The sequence below is a fragment of the Arvicanthis niloticus genome, chromosome 4 (assembly GCF_011762505.2).
Source record: "Arvicanthis niloticus isolate mArvNil1 chromosome 4, mArvNil1.pat.X, whole genome shotgun sequence".
Classification (NCBI taxonomy): domain Eukaryota; kingdom Metazoa; phylum Chordata; class Mammalia; order Rodentia; family Muridae; genus Arvicanthis; species Arvicanthis niloticus.
Genome location: NC_047661.1, coordinates 15,451,634 through 15,477,360, shown reverse-complemented (window position 1 = coordinate 15,477,360; position 25,727 = coordinate 15,451,634). Strand labels below are relative to the sequence as shown.

Sequence of the window (25,727 nt, the reverse complement as noted above, 5' to 3'; positions counted from 1 at the left end):
TAAGGGGACCTGAAGTGGGGTGCGACGGGGGTTTGCTGGGGCAGGAAGCGCCACAGGGGACGCTGTGGGCCCCGGTGGTCCAGGCGGTCTCTCCAGGAGAGGCCTCACCGGCGGCGGTGACTCCGAGGGGTGGGGCCCGGGGATCTGTATTTACACGCCAGCCAGGTGACTCCGACGTCCAGTCAGCCTGGAGAGCCGAAGCCTCTTCCCAGCCTCCAGCGCTCTGACTCACTTCGCGCCGCCTTGAGGGGGAAACCCAGCCTCCATCGTCCGCCACCGCAGGGACGGAGCGAAGACCAGGGAGGCCAGTCGCCGCCGGCCGCCCCCCAGCCCAGAGCCCGGCGGCTTACATAACGGGCCGCGAGCCGCCGCGCTCTCGCGAGATTTCCTCCGCCCCCCCCTCCCCTGCTCGCTCCACGTCAGAAGGAACCGGGCGGAGCGGCCAACATGGCGGAACGCAGGCGACACAAGAAGCGGATCCAGGTAGCCCGGCGGAGCGGTGGAGACGGAGGGCTCGGGCGCGCTGGGCCGAGGAGGGACACGGGGAGACGTCCCGAGCGGACGGGCGCCGGGAGGCTGTCTCCGCGGGGTCGCGGGGCCGGGCCGGGCCCGAGGCGGGACGGTGCTAGCGGCCGCTGGCTCGGCCGAGGGGGTCTGTGGAGCGGCGGGGGAAGGAAGGAAGGAAGGAGGCGCGGCGCTCGAATCCCGCGTCCGGCTCCGCGTTCCTGCGGCGGAGGCCCCGGGCCTGCGCGGGGAGCCAGCCTCCTCCGGAGCGCGGACGCCAGGCGCCGGCCTCCCCTCCCTCCTCCGTGTCTCCCGGGCGCTCCCGGTATTAAGGCCACGGTAACTGGGGTGGAAGGAGGGCTGACCTGAGGCACCGCCGCCGGTTCTTTGTGCTTCCAGACCGTCGGTCAGCTGGCCCCGGGGCCCGGCCCGAGGGCTCCTTCCAGATGTTAAGCGGCGTCTGCCCTCCTTCCCCCCACTCAATGGTTCTTTTAACCGAATAGTCCGGCTTGAAGCTTGCCGGCTTTCCTCCAGGCGACACGATGTAAACAAACCCTGCCCGGTCGGTGCTGCAATGGGCTGGTGGCACCCAGAACCCTCTCACATGCCAGCTTGTCAGCCTCATGCCCTACATAACATGCCTCCCTCATCCCGAATGCATGTCACCTGAGCATCCCTTGCCCGCAGTTGTCTCCCAGTTGTGTGCCCTTTGTTCGGTGCACCTTAAACCTTGCTGTGAGCGCCTCAAGGGCTCACCCAGAGACCAAAGGCATAAGTTGGTGGCATCTAGTAAGTTGTTAGTATATCCGTCACAAGTTGTTACACTCGTCCGTGTCTTTCTGTACCTCACTTGGGATGACTTTTCCTGTTTTCGTTTTAAAAGGTTTATTAACTTACTGACCTACGGGTCCTGTGAACTATGTAAGTTACAGTTGAAAACTCTTTAAATACCGTGGGAAAGATACCAGTGTTCAGTAAGTGTGGCAATTGGCAGGCATGACAGAATAATTTTGAACAGGTTGCAGAAGGGAATGAGAGACATTCCGAATTCACAAAGGTTTTTAAACCAGAGTGTCAAGACAATAGAAATTTCTAGTTATGCTATTCCCAGGCTTTTGAAATTTAGTATTATGGCCTAACATGGATAGTTATTTTATTACAATTTGTATTGAAGTTGTTAAATTTGTGCCTTCTGTCCTCCTTATGTTTACCCCTGGCCGGACAAATTTGTACTTTTTGCTCTTTAATACACATTATTTTACAGGTTTATCTGCTCTTCAATGTTGTCATAAAGGTAATCTAATGTGCGTTTTAAATCGCTGCTCATATTTCAGTTATGAGCTTACATTAAACAGGAAGGTAGGGAAAGAGGCTTTATGGTTCTCTTCAGTGCCGTAGCTACAAGTTAGTTAGCTTATGCCCGCTTGTTCTCCAGCTCCGTCAGTTACTTAGCAAGGGTTTTTGGTTTGGTTGGTGTTTTGGCTTGTTTTTTCCTCAACTTCTGCATTTGGAAGAAGGATCGTTTACCTTTAAAAAAGAAAAGTTTTTAGGATTGTAGAATTGGTATAAAAAGATTAAGTTAATGACTTACTAAAAGTTATTAAAAATGCCTTCCTTCGCCAGAATAAAAAAATTAGGTTATATTGGTTTTTGTTAAGTACTTCTTAATAAGCTTACAAATAATTAACAACCATCTATTCAGTAAATTAACCATTAGGCTGTAAGTTATATGAAATATAGCTATTTACTCTCTTTATTTGAGACTCTGGTTATTAAAAGTCAGCTTGGTATTATGAAATTTAAAATTTTCCCCATCTAAATAAGTTTTTAAATGTCAGTATAGAATGTTTGTGGAAGATCTTACAGGAGTACTTTTATATAGCCCAACAAAGTTTTTTAAATTTTTTTACCTACACACACACATATATGTACATGTGTGGTTGTGTGTATATGGGTACAGGCCTTAGTTGAGGCTGGGATGCAGTGTCAGCTCTACTGGAGCTGGAGTTACAGGGCCCTAGCATCCAAAGTGAGGTCTTGTGGGAAAGCAGTATGTACTTGTAACCACCGAAACATTTCTTCAGCCTCTTCCAATTATGCTAGGGAATTCCACAGTTCTTATATTCCTGTCAAGAATCAAAAACTCTCATATTGGCATCACTTGAGAAAAAAAAGATCAAATGTAATGACAAAGTTCAGAGTTTGTTACAGAAAAAAAAATTTATTCAAAGACTTTAAAGCAAAAGCATTTTATACTATCTGGTGAGTTTCCTGTTACTTGATGTTCTGTTTAAAGTCAGATTTGGTTGATTTACGGTGACTTTTGGGAGTGAAGGGATGTTTGATTCAAACAATTAAGTGAGAGTTCTGTTTTGGTTTTTTTGGAGCCAATTCATTTGCTTTTTCCAGGACAGAATAATTTTAGAATCTGGTGTCCTAACAGAGTTGGAAGCAAGTTGGAGTTGTCCCATTATCAAATTTCTTTCTTGGACTAAGATCAGGTCACTAAAACTTTGAAGTGAGCTTACATTTTCATTGACATTGTGTTGTAAACTTTTAACAACAGATTCTCTAGCAAGAATGATTGTAGCTGAAACTAATGAAATGCTTCTTTAAAAGTCTTGTTTAAGAATAGGAAATACGGTGACTTTGTAGATTAACAAGGCACTAGGAGCATTGATTTAGAATTCTGATACCATGGAGTTTAAAAATTGAGAAAAAAAAATCTGATAGAACTTATTTGCAATCCTCTGTCCTAAGTTCATGCTTGTGAACTGAAATGGCTCAGGGACAGAGGCACTTGTCTCATGGCTTGAGTTTGATCCCACAAGGTGGCAGGAGAAAACTGACCCCTAAAACTGTCCCTCCCTTTACATGCACACACACACACACACACACACACACACAATGTGTGTTCAGTCCATGTAGAAACAGTGGTAGGCTCGGAGTTTACTGATCTCACCCTCGTGTTAATGAGAAACTGATGTCCAGTGAGGTTATGTGACTTGAACTAGGATTGCCTTTTAAGTTAGAAAATTAGATTTAGACTAGTCATCTGATTCCCAGTGGAATACTCTTTCTGCTTCATCATTGACTAAAATAAATAAATTTTGCATTACTTTAATCCCAAATTTTATACATATATATATATGTGTGTGTGTGTGTGTGTGTATACATACATAATATATTTAGTTTTATATATGTCTGTGTATCTTTGTGAAGATGTGTGTACCTTAGTGCAGGTCCCACTGAGGACGGAAAAGGGCATCAGATCTTCTGGAATTGGCAGTGGTGGTTACAGGTATTGGTAGGCCACCCAGTGTAGGTGCTGGGAAGAGACTAGGGTCCTCTCCAAGAGCAGTGTACTCTTAATCACTGAGCTATTGCTCTACCTCCCCAAATTCCAAATATAAATTTTTATTTTAAAAGATTTAGTGTGGCTTACTTCTTCTCAAAGAATCATTCCACATAGTGTTCTGATTATATTTAGAATCTAGTTCAGTTTGAAATCTTCAGATGACTCTGTATCTTAGAACTTGTATAACCTTCATCAGTTATTTTTGTTGTACCCATCTGTCTCTCTGAAAGTAAAATCCTGACATGTCATGGGCTTATATGCCTTGTCCAGGAAACAGAAGAAAAATATTTGTTCAACCAGACTACAGGTCTGACTTCTCGGGCCCTTCTGAAGGAACGAGAAAGAACCCAGAAATCCAGTCCTAAGTCTGAAAGTTCATCTTCCCACCTCCCACCCCACCTCAACATACCAAGCTTAATAGAGAATTTTGCAGTTACATAGCAAACAAACCTGTTGCCATAGGAAGTATGACAGAAGCAAATTGGAGATGATACTGCCATTGTTAGCTTACAGAGCTGTGTGACTTTAAGCACATAATTTATTTAAGGTCCCCTCTGGTTTTCACAATATCTTGTATTAACCTACAGCTAACATTTTCATAAACACTTATGCTACTTTTTATTACTTGTGCAAAAAACTAAGACATGTTGTCTTCTGTTCACTCCACTGTTGATAAACCAATAACTATTTCTGTTTAGTTTCTATTTGAAAGTCTGTCAGAATAAAGCAAGCCTGTGGCTTACTCTAGATTTTTTTTCTCAAATAGACTACAAATGGCAACTTCTATTTCATTCTAGTATTTGGATTTTGATATTTTCTAAAGTATATTTATTAAAGTCTTTATCAATATTCTATCAGACTTTCTGTTTAAATAATTTTGGGTTGTAATTAACAATAGATTAGTGTCTGGGTGCAAAGAAAAGGCAGTCTGTCCCAAACTAGTTGGTTCTTTGTATCCTCATTCAAAGATAGTTGTGAGAGTTCATGGAGTTAAAAATAAAAAGTTCATTAATTTGAATTGACGAGCTCATTTTTGTATGTTTTATAAGCATTTATTAATACTCTCAAAAGGCTTTCATTTCTTGTTAGAAATCTAGCACAGAAGTTAGTGAAGTATTCTGTTCACAGTAAAAGGGAACAAATAGTGGAGGTAGTATACTGTAGTCTGGTTTGTAAACAAGGTACGCCTATTTTATGCCATTTAGGCTGCAGGAGGCAGCAGTCACACAGGATCTCCTGTGTAACCAACTTCTGCCTCTGCTAATGCAGACTCTCTTATGGAGTCTTTCTGGTACTAAAACAGCAGCAGATGCTTCAGTAAGAGCTGACTGTAGTAACTAGTACTTACACTTAAGGAGAATATCAGTAGACAACTGAAGTCTGTGTCCACTTAAAAAAAATTACTCAGGTGTCATTTTTTGAGTCTTCCTGTCCATTGTTGTTTAGTAGTATCTTTATCAAAGAAAATACAGAGTTAGGAGAAAAGTTGACTAATTTGTTAAAGTGAAATTTTTAAAATTTTTGCAGGTACTTAATGGTGTCTGACTTACTTAGGCCAACATCATATCACAATTGACTGCTGTAATCATCTTCTAACTATCCTGCTTTGCATGTTTTTTCCTGTTTGTTTTGCCTACAATCATTAAAATATTTAAATTACTTTCCTATTTCTGTTCTATTAAATGTAGTCATTTTTCTGCTTCTTGTGGAATCAAGTTAAAGTTTCTCGACTTGCCTTTAAGGACTCTCTTCTCTTTCATAACTTAACTTCCCCACATTGTAACTGATTTCTGTAGAGGTGTGCTTGTTCCAACCTCATTGTTTGTGCTGTTCATTCAGTGTGCTCAGAACTTGCCTTTCAAAATCAAGTTTTATGTAAACCATCTTTTTTGTATACTTGATAATTTTGCTTCTCCTTTTGTACTTCTAAAATATTTTTATGTATCATTCCTTTTTGGAAAATAGCAGTTGCTGTTTTGAGTATTTATGTAACAAATCAGTACAAGTATCTTGCCTTTCTAATACATATTGTAGCATCTAAAGATTATAGGATAAACACTCAGGAAATACGTGTTTGAATGAATGACTGACTTTCATTTATTGAGACTTCCTTCCCTTAATTTCCCTTAAGTTCATCCTGCTAACTTGTAACCAGGATAAACTTGGAAGTTGACAGCAGATGTATTGAATGAGGAAAAAATATTTGGAATATGTTGTTGTATTATATTATAAAAGAGAATTGGTTGAACTTTTCATTTTTATTTCCACAAATAACTATAGCTTTTGGTAGCAGAGTTTGTCATAAAAAATGTGGGGACAAACATAGAAGGAAAGACACAGAAAACGATAGAGAAATTTTTCTAGACCTGCTCTTCGTTGCCGCACTGCCATTAATAAGAATATCCCTCTCTGCTTTCCCATATTTGCCATAGTCCTGCTGGGGAAGAGGCCCAGACAGCATCCTTGATCCCAGGGAAGAAAGAAAGGTCTAAGTGCCAGTCCTGAGCATATCAGTTCTTATGCTTACTACTTTGAGGCTGCTATCATAGGTTAATTTGGGACTTTTTACAAACTGTTATGCATCAGTCAGTACACATGTTTGACTATGGTTACAACATTTATTTATGATACTTACTTTCACATTTAGGCGATTATGGCAACATCATTTAAATTATTGCTTTGTGAGTAGTAAAGGAGGCCATACAAAATTGAAGGAAAACTATTCAAATACTGGAAAAGCAGCTTAATGTTCTGTAATTGAGGCCAACATATGGGACAGCCTTTGCCCTGTTGGTTTGTATTTAGAAGACAGTACTAAGAGTGTCCATTTTGTCTTTCATATCCGTTATCAGGTCTGCTCCAAGGAAGGTCTGAAAGCAAGCCCTATCTAACGCTTGAAAAGATTTATAGAACAGGTGTGCAAAATTACTCTTTAGTAATATAATCACACTAAATTAATATTCCTATGTTGCAGGAAGTTGGTGAACCATCTAAAGAAGAGAAGGCTGTAGCCAAATATCTTCGATTCAACTGTCCAACAAAATCCACCAATATGATGGGTCATCGGGTTGATTATTTTATTGGTAGGTTTACATCTGTAGTCTTATTACTGTACAAATTCTATGAAGTTACCTAAATTTAGATACATAACAGTTATAAAGAGCTTACATGTGTGATTATTGAAGCTGGGTGATGGGCATATGACAGTTGACTATCCTTCTCTTTCTTATGATTGAAAGTAAAACAATGAAGTGCTTTATAATTGGTTTTGTTGGAAATTTTAAAAATAAGACTTATTTTCAGTGTTTGTTATAAAATATTACCTTTTGTTCAGATAGTATGATTGCATGGAACTAAGTAGGAACATTGCTCATATATCATCTATTCAACCTCATGATTAGCTGATACCATCTATAATATAGCCCAATAGCTTATAACTGGCAGTTGTATTTTTGTTTTAACGGTTAAACTTGAATTTCTGTATACAGAAGAGATTTCTTTTTTGTGTTATTAATGAATTTGATACTTGTTAAAACTTGAGAAAAATAAACATGCTAGTCCCTAAATTGAATGTGTTTCTTTGCTAGTACAGCAGTAGGCTGTCCCGAGTGATTCTTGAGTAGTTACAGTAACAGGAGAATTTTCATTACCATTGAGGGAAGAAGGAAGTGTTTGGGGTTATTTTTTGTTGTGATTATTCAGTGATTAATGGTTAACAAATAGTTTTGAGAGGATTTTTTGTTACAAACACTTCCCTATTAGTTCATCTTGCTTGTAAATAATATTATTTACTTGCCAACATTGTTGTGAAGATACTTACCAATATATTCACAGGTTGACATAAAGAACATTATAGTCATTAGACTTGATATTCTGTTTTATTTTCTGTTATCAGAATGTTGACTTTTATAACATGATTTCATAAGACATAAGTTCATGTATACTAAATTTTAAATAACAAATTTCTTCTGTAGCTTCAAAAGCAGTGGAGTGCCTCTTGGATTCAAAGTGGGCAAAGGCCAAGAAAGGAGAGGAAGCTTTATTTACAACCAGGGAGTCTGTGGTTGACTACTGCAACAGGTAGTGTTTCTTGGTGAAGGATAACAATTGTGCTGAAACCTTTTAACTATTTGTGTTACTAAATATAATGAGCTTTAAATGTAACTTGGATTTTATCAGTGGATATATATTTGTGCTTAGACCTACTATATTTCTAATTGTGTGTAACTTGTAGTTATGGTTTTTTACTTGTGTGTGTATTTGCCAGAGCTACTGGATGAAAGAATCAAGATTCTTTCATAAATATGTCTACATTGAACAAGTTCTGTGTAGAAAATGGTCAGGTTTTTTTTTTTTTTTTTTTTTTTTTTTTTTTTTTTTTTTTTTTTTTTTTTTTTTTTTTTTTTTTCCCAGCTCTTTTATAGAGATGACGGTTAACTCTGTTATCCTGTGTGTTTTAGTGGCTTTGCCCTGGACTATAAGCCTAACTTGCTGTTTTCAGTGGTACTAATAAAGTATTCTTTTCAAAATCAAAACAGCTACACTGTCTTTGTAGTCTGGAAGATTTTAAGATAAAGTACATACACGTTTTCATTTAGGTACTTTTTCTTTGTAAAGAAACCTTTGGTCATGAATTTATAACTAAAACAACCAAATTACTTTCCTCTTTCTGTTTAATACATAAAGAGCATACTTACTAATCTGTATTAGCTAGATTTTGCTTTGATGGTACTGAAGTTTAAAATGTGAGTATTCGGGATTTTAAATTAGACGTTTGTTCAGGAGGCATATATAACATTTAATGATAACTGTGCTTAATAACGCTTTAAGTATCTGCCATCTACCAGGTTTAGTGGCAGAAAGATGAAGAATTGAGGGTTATTCTTGCTACAAGTGAATTGGAGGCCAACCTGGACTGCTTGAGATACTGTCTTAAAAAAAGAAAACAAGTGTTATTCATCTGAGAACCCTCTTTAAAAACTGTTAGAGTTAATAATTATCGAATACTTAGAAATCTTAGTTGCTGAATGACTAGAGATGACTAATGAACATTTCAGAAACAAGTTTTATTTTGGAAGCAGGGCTGAACTAACAATGATACAGGTTATATTTACTGTCTTATACAATAATTTGATGAGAATTTTAAACTATAAACTTTCCTCTCTGCTTCAGGATGTGTGTATGCTATAAAAAGTAAAGGGATACTACAGATGCAGAAACTGGGACACAGTAAAATTTAAAACCTTAGCCAAGGTCATACGGCAAGTAAGGGCTAACACTGTAAATGCAGCAGTCTCTTCCATACTCTACCCCTGCACCAGATTATCTACTCCAGCAAATTAATGATGCTTTTATTGGAGCAAAAGTTAATCTGTATCACCTGCCAATATTACTGTTAGGGATATTTAATCTCTGAGCCTAAATCTCTCAGGAGAGCAGCCAGTATTAGTTCAGTAGGTCAATAGTTAAATATGTGGTATGGGGTAAACCACTTAAGTATGTAGCATGCTGGCGTGTTCACAGAACTACTAATATGGCCCTGTTTCACTATGTCTATGTGTCTTCCTAGGAATAAAGGACCTCTTGCTTTTTGGGAAATCGGTTGTTTATGTTCCAAAATGTGATTAAACCGTTTCCTCTGTAAAGCTATTACTGAAGGTTTCTCCAGCTAATATTACTAGCTATAATCTTAACAGATGAGAATATGTACTCTGAAGCCATGACCAAATCGTAATAACCAGTGTTATTTTGAAGTCTAGCACTGTAAATGGGAGTTTAATTCATGTTGAATAGTTTTTTAAAAGTTTAAAAATTATTTGTGTATTCCTCTTTTGATGTCTTATTTTTTCAGATTTAATTAATATTTACTGAATGTCAGACATATTAGGAACTTTTTGTTTTGTTTTGTTTTGTTTTGTTTTGTTTTGTTTTGTTTTTGAGATAGGGTTTCTCTGTATAGCCCTGGCTGTCCTGGAACTCACTCTGTAGACCAGGCTGGCCTCGAACTCAGAAATCCGCCTGCCTCTGCCTCCCAAGTGCTGGGATTAAAGGCGTGTGCCACCACTGCCCGGCTACATATTAGGAACTTTAAAAATGTAGCAATGACAAGTTTTTAAAAGTACAGACATCATGCTAAGTATTACAGTGTACTTGAGTGGTTTATCCCACACCACATATTCAAAGCCAGTAAATCAACATCACGCTGGCAGACATAGAATTAACTATAGACATTTTCTAAATACTCACCAAGAATGTCAGTGATCCTATTTACTATAAGACAGAATGATGTAATAATTTATGAAGCCTGTGTTTATAGAACTATATAAATTGAGGATCTTGTTATAGCAAAAATAGCTAACACTTATTGAATATGTTTATGTCAAGCACTAACAATGTATATGCTTCCCATTTAATCCTAAAAATTGTATATGATAAGCACTCCATTTTGGAAATAAAAAAAAATAATCAACTTACCCCAATATCATCTACTGACTTAAGTGGCAAAGGCAGTATTTGAGTGTTTGTACCTAAAGTTAAGTTCAAAACCCTAATTCGATTGGACATTAACTACATACTCTTGTTTCTCATATATTCTGATTACAGTTTTTCCTCTCCTACTCCTTCCAGTTCTTCCCTACTTTCCCTCCTATCCAGATCCACCCCTTTCTGTCCCTTACTAGAAAACGGGTGTTTAAGGAGTAATAATAAATAAAAGAAACAAAAACAAATTGGAATAGGACAAAACAATCGAACAAGAGAGCAAATCAGAGAGAGCACAAGAAACACATTCCCACTCCCAACCAGACCCTCCAGCTCCAGCCACCCCATCATTCCATAACTGTCTATTTCCCTTTCCTGACAAGATTTATGTGCCCCACCCCCCAAGTCCTGTACTCCTCACCAAACCTCTGTGGTTCTCAGACTATAGTTTGATCATCATTGACTTCACAGCTAATATCCACTTATAAGTAAATACATAACATATTTGTCTTATTGGATCTGGGATACCTCACTCAAGATGATTTTTTTTCTCGTTCTTTCCATCTTTTTGTGATTTTCATGATTTCATTTTTTCAACAGCTGAGTAATATTCCATTGTGTAAATATTCCACATTTTTTAATCTATTCATTTGTTACTAGATATCTAGGTTGTTTCAATTTTCTGTATATTATAAGCAGAGCAGCAATGAACATGTTGAGAAAGTGTCTCTGTAGTAGGATGAAACATCCTTTAGGTATGTGCCCAAGAGTAGTATGGCTGGATCTTGAGGTAGATCAATTGCCATCTTCTTGAAGGACTGCCACACTGATTTCCATAGTGGCTGAACACGTTAGCACTCCCACCAGCGATGGAGTAGTGTTCCCCTTACCTCACGTCCTTACCAGCATGAGCCATTTTTTGTTTTATTGATCTTGACCATATGTTTGTTATAAGATGAAATCTCAAAATAGTTTTGATTTGCATTTCCCTGGTGATGAAAGATATTGAACATTTTTTTAAGTGTTTCTCAGCCATTTAGGTTTCTTGTTTTGAGAATTCTGTACCTCATTTTTTAATTGTGTTGTTTGTCTCGTTTTTTAAGTTCTTTATATATTAGATGTAGAGTTAATAAAAATGTGTTTCCATTCTGTAGGCTGCCACTTAGTCCAATTGATGGTGTCCTTTTGCCTTATGAACTGAAAAGCTTTTCAATTTGATGAAGTCCTTTTTAAAAAAAAATAAATAATTGAATGAGCATTAGTGTTTTTTTCCTGCATGTTTGTCTGTGTGAGGGTGTCAGGTATTAGAGTTCCAGACAGTTGTGAGTTGCTGTGTGGGTGCTGGGAATTGAACCCAGGTCCTCTGGAAGACTAATTTGTATTCAACCGCTGAGTTATCTCTTCAGCCCCGAGGTCTCATTAGTTGTTTTTGGTGCCTGTGCTAATGGTGTTTGTTCTGTTCAAAAAGTCTTCTTTGCCCGTGAGTTTAAGGCTATTTGTCACTTGATCTTCTATCAGATTTAGTGTATATGGCCTTATGTGGAGGTCTGTGATCCATCTGGAGTTAAGTTGTGGAGGGTGATAAATATGGATTGATTTGGATATATCTACATGCAGTCATCCAATTTGACCAGAACCATTTGTTGAAGATACTGTCTTTTTCAGGGTGAAATTATGGCTTCTTTATCAAAAATCAAGTGTCCATAGGTATATGGATTTATCTGCGTCTTCAGTTTGGTTCTGTTGACTAAAGTGTCTGTTTTTGTGCCAGTATTATGCTGGTTTTCATTACTATAGTTCTGTAGTACAATTTGAGGATTTGAGGTTGGGGATGGTGATACCACCAGTAATTCTTTCAGTATTGTTTTTAACAGACGTAGGGGGGGGGGATGTAGTGTGTGTGATATATGTGTGTGAGAGATATGTGTGGTGTGTCTGGTGTGGGCGTGTGGATGTGATATGTATGTGTGTGTGTGTGTGTGTGTGTGGTATGATGTGTGTAATATAGTGTAGTGTGTGTGATTTGTATGTGTATAGTGTATGTTTGTGTGTGTGTGTATATATAAGTATATAGTTTGTTTCCATATGAAGCTGAAAATTGGCCTTTCAAGACCTCTGATGAATTGTGTTGGAACTTTGATCAGGATTAAATTGAATCTGTAGATTGCTTTTGTAGGATGGCATCTTTAATATATTAACCCTACTGATCCATGAGCACGGGAGATCTTTTCATCTTCTGATATCTTCTTCAATTTTGTCAGTCTTAAAGGTTTTATCACACAAACCTTTCACTTGCATGTTTAGAGTTACCCCCAAGATATTTTATATTATTTGAGGCTATTGTAAAATATGTTTCCCTGATTTCTTTCTCAATCTGTTTGTCATTTGTATATAGGAAGGCTACTAATTTTACGGGTTAATTTTGTATTCAACTACTTTGCTGAAAGTGTTTATTAACTGTAGGAGTCCCCTGGTGGAATTTGAAGGGTCACTTACATATTACTGTTATATATCATCTTCAGATAAGGATACTTTGACTTTATCCCTTGATCTCCTTCAGTGTTTATTGCTCTAGTCAATTGAATAGGTGGGAGAGGATGGACAGCCTTGTCTTGTTCTACATTGTAGTGGAACTGCTTTTCCTTCCTTTCCATTTAAGTTGATGTTGACCTTGGGCTTGCTGTAAAGTGCCTTTATTATGCTGCAGTGACATAGTTTGCATTGTTGACTGGGCAGCCATGCAAGAGGAGCAGCAGAAGCAGCAGTCCCCCTAGGTCTGTGCCAGTCTGTTGCTTCTTATTGAGGAAATATTTTTTTCTTAAAATTTTTTTCTTAGATGATTGAGAACAGTTTTTTCCCACAAAGTAAATTTAAGAAAACTGAAGATACAAACTAATGATGCAGAAAAAATTCTAATTTACTGTACTACTACATCATAGTTAATCACATTGTTATTTGAGAAGTTATTTGAGATATACACATTGTGTATATCTATAAAATAACTATAAAATTTGTTTTTCCATTAAAAATTATATATTTTGATTCAGTATTGGATGATAATATAAACACAATTAGAATGTGTCTTCTTTAATAATTTTTCAAGACATTCTGAAATAGAAGGACGTTCCCCTTCTTATTCAGATAGCTCACTTACCAAGGTAAGAATGAAGAATAATATGAGGAACTCTGAAACTAGAACAAGGGATTTGAAAACATGGCTTATAAATAACAATGGTAAGAACCAAATAGTCTCTGGATAGGATTATAAGGTTAGAAAGGAAAAATACAAAGACAAACAAAACAACCAATGAGATGGGCATAGTAAGGGATCAGGTAAGCTTCTGAACTCATAGATAATTGAATAAGATGTATCTGTTAGTGGTCTAAGTCTAGAAGAGGAACAAACATATAACACATAACATAGTAAGTACATAGGTAAGTGCTCTTGACAAAATAGTGGAAAGTGAAAGGGGATAATGGGTGTTGTGTATTAAGCAGGATAGGTTGTAATTCAGAGAAAACTTGAAGTAAGAATGAAATGAAAACTTACGCCTTTTGGAGAAAGAATATTTCACACAATGGCAGCAGCCTTTACTATATTTAGGAGAAACTACTGACATGAATACAGCGTCATGCCTAATCCATTGCACATTTTTAAGATTTTTCTTGTTAGAATCCATATCAATAGACAGAAGTGTCATCTTAGTAAAATGTAATTATTCATCACCCACTTGGTACATACTCACAGTGGTAGATTGAATGATGAAGTACATGTAGAAAGATAACCTCCATAAAACAGCTGAAAACACATGAACAGGACCAGACAGGCATGAACACATTTTTCTCTGTTGGCATTTCTTAAATAAACTATTTTCCCCTTTATTATGTTTACTCTTCCAACAGAAGCCTAACATGAAATGAGGACGAGTATCAGTTATTATCAGTGTATCTAGAGAGGAATTATGTGGTTAAGTCTCAAACCAGTAACATCTTTTATTTTACTTAAAAGTTAAAAAGCGTTTTTGACAACTTTACATAGTCTGGCTATTGAGCTTTTTTTTTTTCTTTGTGGGATTCCTTGTTTGGTATGTTTATGATATTTCAGAGTATTTTTTTCATAGACTTACAGATTATAATTTCTTCTGTAAGTTACCAGTTCACATCTCCCTTTGCTCACTTTATTTGGGTTTTGATATTTTTGCTTTTATAAGAAGTCTGTGTCTTTGTAACTTATGAGAATTGTAATTCGAGAATTGTCACTTTTCTCCAAGGCTTTTAAAGAAACAGTTTTTTCATCGGGCCCTAAAAGTAATGAAAATGAAATATGATAAAGACATAAAAAAAGAAAAAGAGAAAGGAAAATCTGAAAGTGGGAAAGAAGATGATAAAAAGAGCAAGAAAGAAAGTATTAAAGAAGAAAAAACAAAAAAGGAAAAAGAAAAAAAGAAAGATGGTGAAAAGGAAGATTCCAAAAAGGCAAGTTTTCCTGAAGTTAAATTAAAATTTAAGGTCATTTATAGGCATTGGAGAGCTGGCACAGAGGCTGTTCGACCAGAGGACCCACATTCTGTTTCCAGCACCCATGTGGAGGCTCATAACCTGTTAAGTCCAGTTCCAGGGATGTCTTCCAGCCTTCTTAAAACACTGCATGCACATGATGCAGACATAAATGCAGGCAAAGTATCCACACACATGAATGAAAACAGTAAAACCACCGTGTACACGTGATCCTTATTGGCCTGTGATCATATGGCTTTACCAGCCTTGTGAGATAATTCATGATTATCTGTAAATACTGATCTTAAGGTCTTTGTTACTGTTGGAAATGGAGAGACTTTCACTTCATGAGTATCACAGCTTTTGCTGTCTTGAGTGTTTGATTCTTTTCACCTGTCTGTTATAGGAGGAAACTCCAGGAACTCCAAAAAAGAAGGAAACTAAGAAAAAATTCAAACTTGAGCCACATGATGATCAAGTTTTTCTGGATGGAAATGAGGTGAGATTAGAGAACAATAGATTGGAGTATAATTGAACTCCAGTTGTTCATAGAAAATCTTAGAAATATATTTGATGCTATTACTACAAAAAGAAACAATTGAGAAAAATCTAATCATATTTAAGCATATAAAAATAACTTTCAAAAAATCTTTTCTAATCTAGTTTTATAAAAAGTTAGAATCAAATATGACTTCATTTGAGTTATTAAAAACCTGAAATTACAATAGCTTAGTACAAAATAGGTGCTTTTTTCTTTCTCATTAGTGTGCTCTAGGGATGAACAGCACAGACATGAAGCTCTCTAGCAGGCCCAAGCTCCTCCTCCCTTTTTTTCTGTTTCTTCTTGCCAAGGTGTTTCATGGTCCATGATGGCCTTAACTATATCCACAAGAGATAAGAGGCAAATGCTTTTTGTTTTAGCAAACCATGTTAAGTACACTTAAATTCACTAATTATGGTTTCTTGAAGATGCAGTCTTTATATTCAGGATGTAATTTGCCCAGTTAAAATGCAGAATTTCTATTATCCAGAGAAAAAAGGAGCAGAATGGTTTGTGGGGCTCACCTACTGATCTCTGGTACTTCTACAGTGTCTTATCGGACACATCTCTTGAGGAGCCTGAAATTTTCAACATTATGAATGCTTTGCACAAGGAGATAGTTTTATTACATCTTTTCTAATGAGATTTGTGTGGTGATGGCCTTGCATGAAGATTGTTAGAGTAGTAAGTTAACTACTACAAAAATATGTCCTTATGCTTATGTCCTTGCTGCTAAACTGTTGGAATTCCAAGACATATTCTTTATTAAACACATTTATACCAACTGTTGTATATATAAAAGGCAGTGGCTCCCAGGCCTGGGTGCTTAAAATTCTGCAATAGGAAGAGCTCGGATATCTTAATGTTAAGTGTAGTGTTGAGTACTAGGTACTTCACAGGTGGTATAGTGAAATACAGTGCAGTTCTCTGCAAGGGAGCTTTTATAGTCAGTTAAAGACATAGACATGAGCACATAAACACGTCTGTATTACATTGTAGTAAGCATTAATAGTGTGAAGACACCAATTAGGTATGCTTACTTTAATTAGGAAGGATAAGGAGTCTGGAGACCTTGGACATTTGACTTGAGCCTTCAGAACTGACTGGCAGATTGCCCATTGTACCAGGAAAGAGTTAGAGGTCTGTTAGGGAAAGAAGCAAGCTGAACGAAAGCTTGCCATCTTGAAAGGGCCAGGTTATGCGTGCACACACACGTGCGCGCACACCAGAAACACAAGTCTCCAGACTATTAAAATTGAAAAATGTTCTTTTTTTTTAAAACAGGTTTTTAAGCTGGTTATGGTTGTGTACACCTTTAATCCTAGCACTCGGGAGTCAGATCTCTGAGTTTGAGTTTACCTCAAGGCTAGCCAGGGCTGTTATACAAAGAAACTCTTGTCTCAGAAAAAAAAAGACGGGCGCTGTTTAGAGGGTTGGTTTTTGTTTTGTTTTTAAAGTAGTTACTAGCAAGACTAATGTTTTTTAATCTGATTGCCAAGGAAAATGTAAACAGTAAAACAGAAGTTTAATCAGAACCCCAAGTGTTAGAAAAATATAAAATTAATCAGAAAAAAATAAAGGGTCTTGTTCAAAATAAACTAAGAAATTGAAAAATCCTGTAATTTACAGAAGCTGAGAGCTAGAACTAAGGGTCTTGTAATGACTGTGTGGTCCTGATTGGAAAGGGAAAGTTCTTAGTATGTTAAGAGATGGAGCGTGTGTTTGAGGGACTACAGTAGAGAAGTAAACTTCTTACTAATGTGACCTTAGAACTTTTAAGAATTGAGGTTTCTTGATTCTTCTAGGTATTTGTGTGGATCTATGACCCAGTTCACATTAAAACATTTGTCATGGGATTAATTCTTGGTAAGTAGGAGAATAAAATAAGTAGCTTTTTAGTTACTCTAAACTTTAGAGGACAAAATGCAGGACCTCAGAAAATATTTTTAAATTTAATACAAAATAAGAACTATTTAAGAGGATATTTTCAATAAAATTAGAAAATACATAATAAACTCAAATTATTTGTGACAGCTAAAACATTTTTAAGATTAACACGGTAGAACAACCTGATAGAAGATAAATGTAACTCACAGAAGAAACACACTGACCATTCATTTTGGTTAAGAATGAATCATGATACGGAGTGAAGTTACAAAAATTAAGATTACACACGTTTACAGTAAAAGTCCTGGGGTTGAGGGAACACTCCAACAATTGATGATGGTACATTCCTTTTTCTTACTTTTACACCAGGCAGTTTGGCAGTGCCTTTAAAATTGTTGATGTAAACACATTGACCCTATCAGTCTTGTAGGAATTTATTTTATATTCCTTTTCATGCACACAGTTGAGCAAAGTAATGTTCAAATTTTAAATGCCTGTATCTTTTGGCCTACCAATTCCATTGAAATTACTTCACTGTTACGGCTTTTTCAGTGTTTTTAGTTTTTGATTATTGTTAGTGTCTGGGATCCAACCCAGGGTCTTACACGTACGAGGCAAGCAATTCACCACTGAGCTCCATCCTCAGCCTAGAACTTACTCTGCTACATAATCCCAGTCATATGATGTACATGTATGTGCCAGTATACTTGTGGGAGGATTGTTTCTTACCATGTAAAACAAAGTAGTTGTCTTTCCTCAGGAGAAGAGTGAATAATAGCAGTGTAAGAGAAGAGCATGCAGCTTTTGAGATAGGAAAAGAGAAAACCACCAGAAGGAGAGTCACAGAAGCTCCTTTAGTTAGAGATAGGGATTTGTAACTAATTTCTTACTGTACATGAGCAGTCTCTGGGAATAGGATAAGCTTAACAGTGTTTGCCACTGAACAGTGGAACAAAAACTCGATGATTTCATCTTCACTGTAGTCTTCGACTCACTGTTTATATTGTTATCAAACATTGTGTGTGTGTGTGTGTGTGTGTGTGTGTGTGTGTGTGTGTGTGTTTAATTTGGGGGCAAAAATGCGTGGAAAAGAATATTTGAATACATAGCAAGAGCACACTAAAATATGATTGGTCAGTAAGATATTTTAGGATCTCATTTAGAGAAGCTCACAGTAAGAGTTGAAGCGAAGTTAAACTCAGAAAGCTAATGCTGTAGATCGCTTACAGCATGGGAGTTACGTTGTCATAAATCCCTCTCATGCCTCATTCCACTAAGAACAGGTGTTTATCAAATATAAGGTAAATTAGCTTTGGAAGGGTTACCTAGCTTACACATGGCACAGCAAGAATCTGAGTCCTGTTCCTAATGATCAAGACTTAGTAACCAGGCTTCTCATTTCTTATCAGTTTTCCCAGAGGCCCTACCATAATTTCAAAACAAACAAACAAACAAAAACAAACCCTTGATGCTTATCTATACTTTCCCTAACCACGCTGACCTTTTTTTTTTTTTTTTTTTTTTTTTTTTTTTTAAACTTTGTGAATCTGATTCCCCTGGAGTGGGAGATAGGGTGTTCTTTGATTGTTTTGATTTAAGCTTACCTATTCCTAATATGAAAAAATAGTAGCTTCAAAATGACAGTAGTTGGTCACGTAAGGAATAGTCTTAATTTCTAGACAGTATTTTTTATAATTGAATATAATTTAGATTTTAAAATGCTAATCTAGTCTAAGAGCAGTATACAATGTTATGTTAGGTAACATGAAATTGCCGATAATTCATTATGCTTACACAAATGTTACTTCTTTGACTCCAATATTTATCAGTCCCCATTTTCAAGAATATGTTCACTGTTGGTTGTAATAAAGCCATTAAAGTATTCATTCTAAAAGTTACTCTGTAACTCTCTTTCTTACTCCAGTGATTGCAGTGATAGCAGCCACCCTCTTCCCTCTCTGGCCAGCAGAAATGAGAGTGGGTGTTTATTACCTCAGTGTGGGCGCAGGCTGTTTTGTAGCCAGCATTCTTCTCCTTGCTATCGGTAAGTGTTATTAGTAATACTGATCTTGGTATAAGGTAGGTGTTAGCACTTAGACGTTAACCTGGAGCTCCAGTGTAGCTGAACAGCAGAACTAATACATATGCGTCGAGAAGTCTGTCATCCTCCTCAGACAAATCTCAGTGTTCAGACCTGATTGCATTGCCTCTCATCTGGGATTTGCTATGTCTTTTCAAACTTTCATGTTTTATTAATACTACATTTGATTAATTCTGTGTAGTATAAAGTATAATTCAATTATATATATAAATATTTGCATTGTGAAATGATTACGTTGTTAAAATATTCATTGCCTTGTTTAGCTGTCTTTTTTATGGTGACCCATTGAAATTGACTCTTAGTTATTTTTATATATATAATATTACTATATTTTAATCTGCATGTAGATGTGTTTTTAAATTAGCTATAATGAACATTCATTTTTGCAGTGGTGAGTCATTATTAGATATTTGAAGTAAAATAAATGTAATTTGTTTTAAATATATAAGTTCTATTCATATAGTCAGTTAACTGGTTCTAAACAATTTGTTTACTACTTTAGGGACAAATATAACTTTTCACTTGGGTATCAGAATGAATTCTAGATGAATGAAGGAGTTAAATAACTAAACACCAAATAGGAAAACAAAGTGAATGTTCTTAACATTTATAATTACTGAGCTGTTTTGTGCCTTTGTTCAAGACAGGGTCTCGCTGCAGAGCCCTAGCTGGCCTCTGTTCTCTATATAGACCAGGCTGGCCTCAAACTTAGAGATCCACCCACCTTTGCCTTTCTGAGTGTAAGAATTAAAATCATGTGCCACCACTCCCAGCCATGAGTAGTACTGCTTTATAGAAGAAATTAAATCACCCACAGTATTGATCTAGGTTCTGTTGTTAGAAGACAGAACTTGGCCAACATTAACTAACCTGGATGCATATTATTCTCTGATGGCTAATTAATTTTTATTTGTATAAAAGTAATGTTTATTTTATTTGTATTGCCCTAAACAGTTTCTTTATTCTCACCTTCCCTCTGGTCACCAGAGTATCCTGAGTTGGTGCCCCCCCCCCCACATGAACCCAAGAGTTCATCCAAGATTTTTTGCTCTGCTATGGCAACAGGCCTCCCATTTCAAATGAGCCTTTTTCACCTAACTTTGATTTTTTTCCTTCCTCTAGCTTAGCCACCTTGAGAAAAATGTTTTGCTGCTTCTGCAGACAGCAGAGCACAATTGTAGGCCAAGAAATAATAGCCAATCCCATTAAACAGGTAACTGGTGCCAGTGTAATGCCTGGATCAACAGTAGATGCTGTAAGATTGATGCCACCTGGCTGTCACACTAGTGAAACTTACACAGTTTCTTGAAGTTTGTCAGCAAAGTATTAGCTCTACTGAACAGAATTATTCTAGTTGCTATATTTTAATTAAACCAGTAGCACTATGATTTATGTTAGATTATTTTGACCTTTAAAAATATTGTTTCTTTAGTTTTGAAAATAATATTTCCAGTTATGGATCAGATAATCTTGCAAATTAAGAGAAGCAGCAAACACCACATGTAACTACAAATTTTATATATATATATATATATATATGTGTGTGTATATGTATGTATGTGTGTATATATTCACACATACACACACCACACACACACAATATTTTAAGACAAGGTCTCCTGTAACTCAGTCATCAGTATTGCAAGTTCAAGGCCATATAGCAAAGGATGACCTTGAATTTATGACCTCCTGTTTCTATGTCCCAAGAGCTAGCATTACAGGTGTGCATCTTCATGCCTGGGTTTATGTGGTGGTGGAAATTAAACCCAGCCTCCTCCTGCTTGCTAGTGAAGCACTCCACCAACTGAGCTGCATTCCACCCTTCAAATTTTTCTTTCAAATAGCCCACTTACTCATTCTGTGGTGTAGAATTGTTCAAAAGTCTTTTTAGTGTTTTTCAATATGCGTGGTTAATATCACCACTTAAGATGTGGCGTTTTTCTAAAACATGGAGCTTTTACTATAAGACTGGTAGGAATAGTACATATAGTTTTTCTGTGGTTCATCCCTTTATTGCCATATAGAGAAAAACTCTGGCACTCGAAAATTCTGTTATGCCCAGTTTATATGTGGTAAGAAATTCAGTTTATTTACCATCTTTCTAAAATGCTTTTTTCTTGGATCTGATAAAACATTTCACCTGTCTTACAACTTTGTGAATTAACTACAGCATCGTGATTATATTTGGAGGAAAAATTTTGTTGTTTTATCAGTGGAATTTTTTTGTAAGTTAATTGCTTCAAACTATTTCTTTTGTTTGTTTCACAAACGACTCTTATCTGTTGTGTGGTATACTTTTTTATTCTCGTGAAAATAAAAATACTACTTTATAAGTACGATTACTTAAAATACTCTTTTATAAATCAAGGCTTGTATAAAAACCATGTCCTTTGATTTATCCAAACCACAATAATGAGAAAACCATGGATCTGCTATTTTGTAAGCTTTTTTGAAATAGTTATACATAAATTTAAAGAAAACAAAACAAGTTACCCTAGAACATTTGTATAGTCATCGTGACCTTAATAAATCCAGGTATCAGGGCACATGCCTTTAGTCGAATCACTCAAGGGAGAGAGGCAGGCAGATCTGAGTTCAAGGCCATCTTGGTCTACAGAGCAAGTTCCAAAATAGCCAGGGCTACACAGAGAAACCCTGTCTCCAAAAGGGAAAAAAAAAAAAAAAAAAAGGGAGGGAGGGAGGGAGGGAGGGAAGGAAGGAAGGAAGGAAGGAAGGAAGGAAGGAAGGAAGGAAGGAAGGAAGGAAGGAAGGAAGGATCAATCTCTAATACGTACTTAATTGGTAAATTAATGGAAAACCATTTGAAATCTAAGGTTTGTAATAATATAGTAAGAGTAATCTCAGCCAAGATGATTACAGACACTTATCATCCCAGCTATTTGAAAAGCTGAGGCAGGAGGATGGAGAGTTTAAGGCCAGCTTGGATTACACAGCAAGTCACAGGCTTTTCTGGACAGTTTATCTTGTCTCAAAGTTGAAAAGGTTGAGGATATAGTTTTATGTTGCCTAGCTGACAGGCTGCCCTAGATTCTAGCCCAAGCACCAACAAAAATACAAGTTATCTCATAAACCATGTGTTTGAGCAGTCTTGGCTGTGTTAGCGTTATGTGGTTTCCTGGGGTTTCTTTGGTTTTTATTCCTTTTAGTTTTCTGAGACAGTCTTGGTGGGTAGCTCAGATCTTGCCCCAGGTGCTAGGATTACAGCACCGCTATAATTCACCACTGTACCTGGCTTATTATTTAAGGTACATAAAATTTTTCTTAATGTTGAGGCAGTTGGTACTTAAATAAGCATAATTTACCTAATTAATAAAACAAGAATTTGATGATAGAGGTTTTTTAATGCTTGGATTTTTTTATTCAAAGCTTGGATATGGATTCTTTATTCCATATTCAAGTTAGCATATGCTTCATATCAAGAATACATTTAAGGGCCCACTGAGTTTTTTGGATTTATTTTAAAATCAGAAATAATAATATATATGTTTCAGTATATACACTTCTTCAGCATTCTGTTTACATTTATACTGTAGTGTATATTGAATGTCATGTTGTTTAAAATTAGGACAAAACATAAGGACTAGGGAGGGAGGCTGCATGGCATTCTGCTTGCCCTGGCTGCTGTCTTCACTATCATTCATAGTCCTTACTCACATGTTTTCTTATACCGCGATGTCATGGATGCTTCAGCTTCCACCTGACTACTGTCCTTACTGAAGCCCAACTTCACAAAATGCACAAATCCTCAGTGTATGTCCATGACTTTAAAAAAAAAAAAAAAAAAAAAAAGGACCTTTTTGAGAGTGGTATCCTAACATTTGTGTTTCTAAGGTTAGAGCAGCTCTTAAAATATTGTCAGATGCTAAGCAGTCTGATCTTAAGTGTTTGTCTTTATGGTGCAGAAAATATGGAAACAAGGCTAAATATTGTCTCAGTTTCTTACAAACAAATTTTCCCTGTAGTTGCTTCAAGGCTTAATTTCATTTATTCAAGAGAAACTTTGTTCCCTCAGCTCGATGCATCCTGTTCCTCATCATCTGGCTGATAACTGGAGGAAGGCACCACTTTTGGTTCCTGCCAAACCTCACTGCTGACGTGGGCTTCATTGACTCCTTCAGGCCCCTGTACACACATGAGTACAAAGGACCAAAAGCAGACTTAAAGAAGGATGAGAAATCTGAAACCAGAAAGCAGCAGAAGTCCGACAGTGAGGAAAAGTCAGACAGTGAGAAAAAGGAGGAGGAAGAAGGGAAAGGAGCTGCAGGAGACCATGGACCAGAAGGCTCAGGTGGAGAGCGCCACTCAGATACAGACAGTGACAGGCGGGAAGATGACCGCTCCCAACACAGTAGTGGGAATGGGAATGATTTTGAAATGATCACAAAAGAGGAACTGGAACAGCAGACAGATGGGGATTGTGATGAGGAAGATGACGACAAAGATGGAGAAATGCCTAAATCTGCACATGAAAAATCATAATCTGATTAGTTTGGGGACTGAATAAGTACAGCAGGTTGGGTTTTCTGTGTTGGCCGATCATCATGATGTACAGATGGCATTTGTAGCATTCTTTAAATCCATTTTCTGAAATGTATTTGACATTCAGTTGCAGTCAGCCTTTTGTTTTGTAGAACATTGGTACTATTATTGGTACAGTCTAAAGCCATTAATAAGTTTTATCCATCTGATAATTTTACAGTAAGTAGGCCTCATTTTGATAGCTATCAGAGGTACATTGTCCACAATGACACTTAGATGAAGGGCATTTTTGATAGTTGTATGGCTGTTAGACTCATGGAAATTGTAAAGAAACTGCAGCATTTCAGATCATGCATAAGTATATAGCCAGTTCGCAGTTTCTTTGGGATGACATGCTTAAACTCATTGTTCTTGCTAGTTATCCTCTTTTCGGGGGCTTTTAGGTTTTTTGTTTGTTTGTTTTTTGTTTTTTCATAAAACTATACCAGAAAATTCCTTTTTTAAGGTTTTTGAGTTAGCAGGGATCAAGAGCATTTTGTGGAAACAAACCAGCTAGTAACAGTGCAGCAACCCTTTTAATTCAGCTACAGATTCTCCTTTTCCAGCGTAGGAAATCCCAACTGACTTGTACGTTCAATCCAGAGAAAGGTGGTCATCTCCAGCAGAAGTGAGGAGCTCTGACTGGACAGTGAGGCTCTTCCTTCCTCCCCATCTCCTTGTTATAACATAAAATGTATTCTGTACATAATTTACAAATAAAACATTTTATTTTAATTGTTACTTATTATTTAGACATTTCTCAACACTTAAATTTGTAAAACGAAAACCATGTAAGGTATGTTTTGAGAGAGTTTCAGTGACCCACAGAATGTCTGATCTTTCTACAGCAGCTTCAGTTGTGTGCCAACATTCCATGTATTTTAATATGAGTAAAAGTTACTCTTAGTAAGAACAGACTTACAGTAGCTGTTTGTACGCCTTAATGTTCATCTTGACTTACTTTAAATCTTTACATTTAGAAATGGGGACTGTGCTATCAGATGAGGAGGCACTGCTGTGAAAGACAATTTGCTGTTCTAAAATACCAATTAAAAATAAAGGATATAAAAGAAAACATAGCAAACCATTGGACTCTAATTGCTTTAAACTAGTTGGGCCATTTTGTTTTTTACACACCTTTGTTACAAAAGCAGTCCTTGGCACCACCTTTTACACCGATAGTGAGCATTAAATGATTTTTTCTTCGGTCACAGAGAGGTTTTGCTTTGTAGTTAGCAGGTGATGGAATATGTGGGTCTTTATTTTCCTTTAGGCTGTTTCTCAGTGTTTGACTAAAGATGACCTTTAATTATGAGAAAACCGGTTGTATATTGACAGCTTATGAAATACAGCTTGATTGATAGTCTCCCTGTGTGGATGGAATTGTAGGTGCAGTCTTGTCCTCAAAGCACTGTGCATTGATTGCAGTGCCTGGGTATTGTTCCTTCACATTTGCAGAGCCCTGCCGCCTCGTGTCCACAATGAGGAAGAGAATGATTACAGCTTGTGAACTTGTTAGTCACTGGTAGATTAATACCTATTGGGGGTATGAAAATGGAACAGTTTTATAACAACAGAATTGCTTGCTTAACCTTTACTAGTATAGTACCCAGGCACTCAATATTTATCTGCAATTTCTTTATAACATATGTCCTGTGTCTAGTCTAAAAAGTGAAGACTGCTAGCTACAAAGTCTACTTACTGATATGTGTGAATTTCTGCAGAATGCTAGTAAACTTTTCATAAATATTTGCTGATCTTTGGGGAGGGTATTCTTACTGTAGTTAGGTATGAACTAGAAATTTCGGCTTAATTTCTAT

At 37.0% G+C, this 25,727-nt stretch overlaps 1 protein-coding gene across 2 annotated transcripts; it reads left to right on the top strand.

Moving 5' to 3' along the window:
• Positions 1-319: 319 nt before the first annotated feature.
• Positions 320-24,642, top strand: Sec62 (SEC62 preprotein translocation factor). 2 transcript variants are annotated; one of them, XM_034500510.2, is made up of 9 exons: positions 320-483; positions 6,837-6,945; positions 7,837-7,942; positions 14,614-14,818; positions 15,246-15,338; positions 17,186-17,246; positions 19,192-19,311; positions 23,402-23,850; positions 24,474-24,642. In XM_034500510.2, the coding sequence occupies exons 1-9, from the start codon at positions 448-450 to the stop codon at positions 24,537-24,539; spliced, it is 1,245 nt and encodes a 414-aa protein (XP_034356401.1). In that variant the 5' UTR covers positions 320-447; the 3' UTR covers positions 24,540-24,642. The 2 variants fall into 2 exon arrangements, with proteins under 2 accessions (XP_034356401.1, XP_034356400.1); XM_034500509.2 differs by having other exon boundaries at positions 23,402-24,642.
• Positions 24,643-25,727: the final 1,085 nt, after the last annotated feature.

What these genes read in the sequence shown, in the direction of transcription:
- Sec62 (XM_034500510.2), top strand. Translation starts at nt 448, where the DNA reads ATGGCGGAACGCAGGCGACACAAGAAGCGGATCCAG. An exon ending in AAAAGGAAGATTCCAAAAAG is followed by an intron (nt 14,819 to 15,245) that starts GCAAGTTTTCCT and finishes TGTCTGTTATAG; the next exon opens with GAGGAAACTCCAGGAACTCC. An exon ending in CATTCTTCTCCTTGCTATCG is followed by an intron (nt 19,312 to 23,401) that starts GTAAGTGTTATT and finishes TTGTTCCCTCAG; the next exon opens with CTCGATGCATCCTGTTCCTC.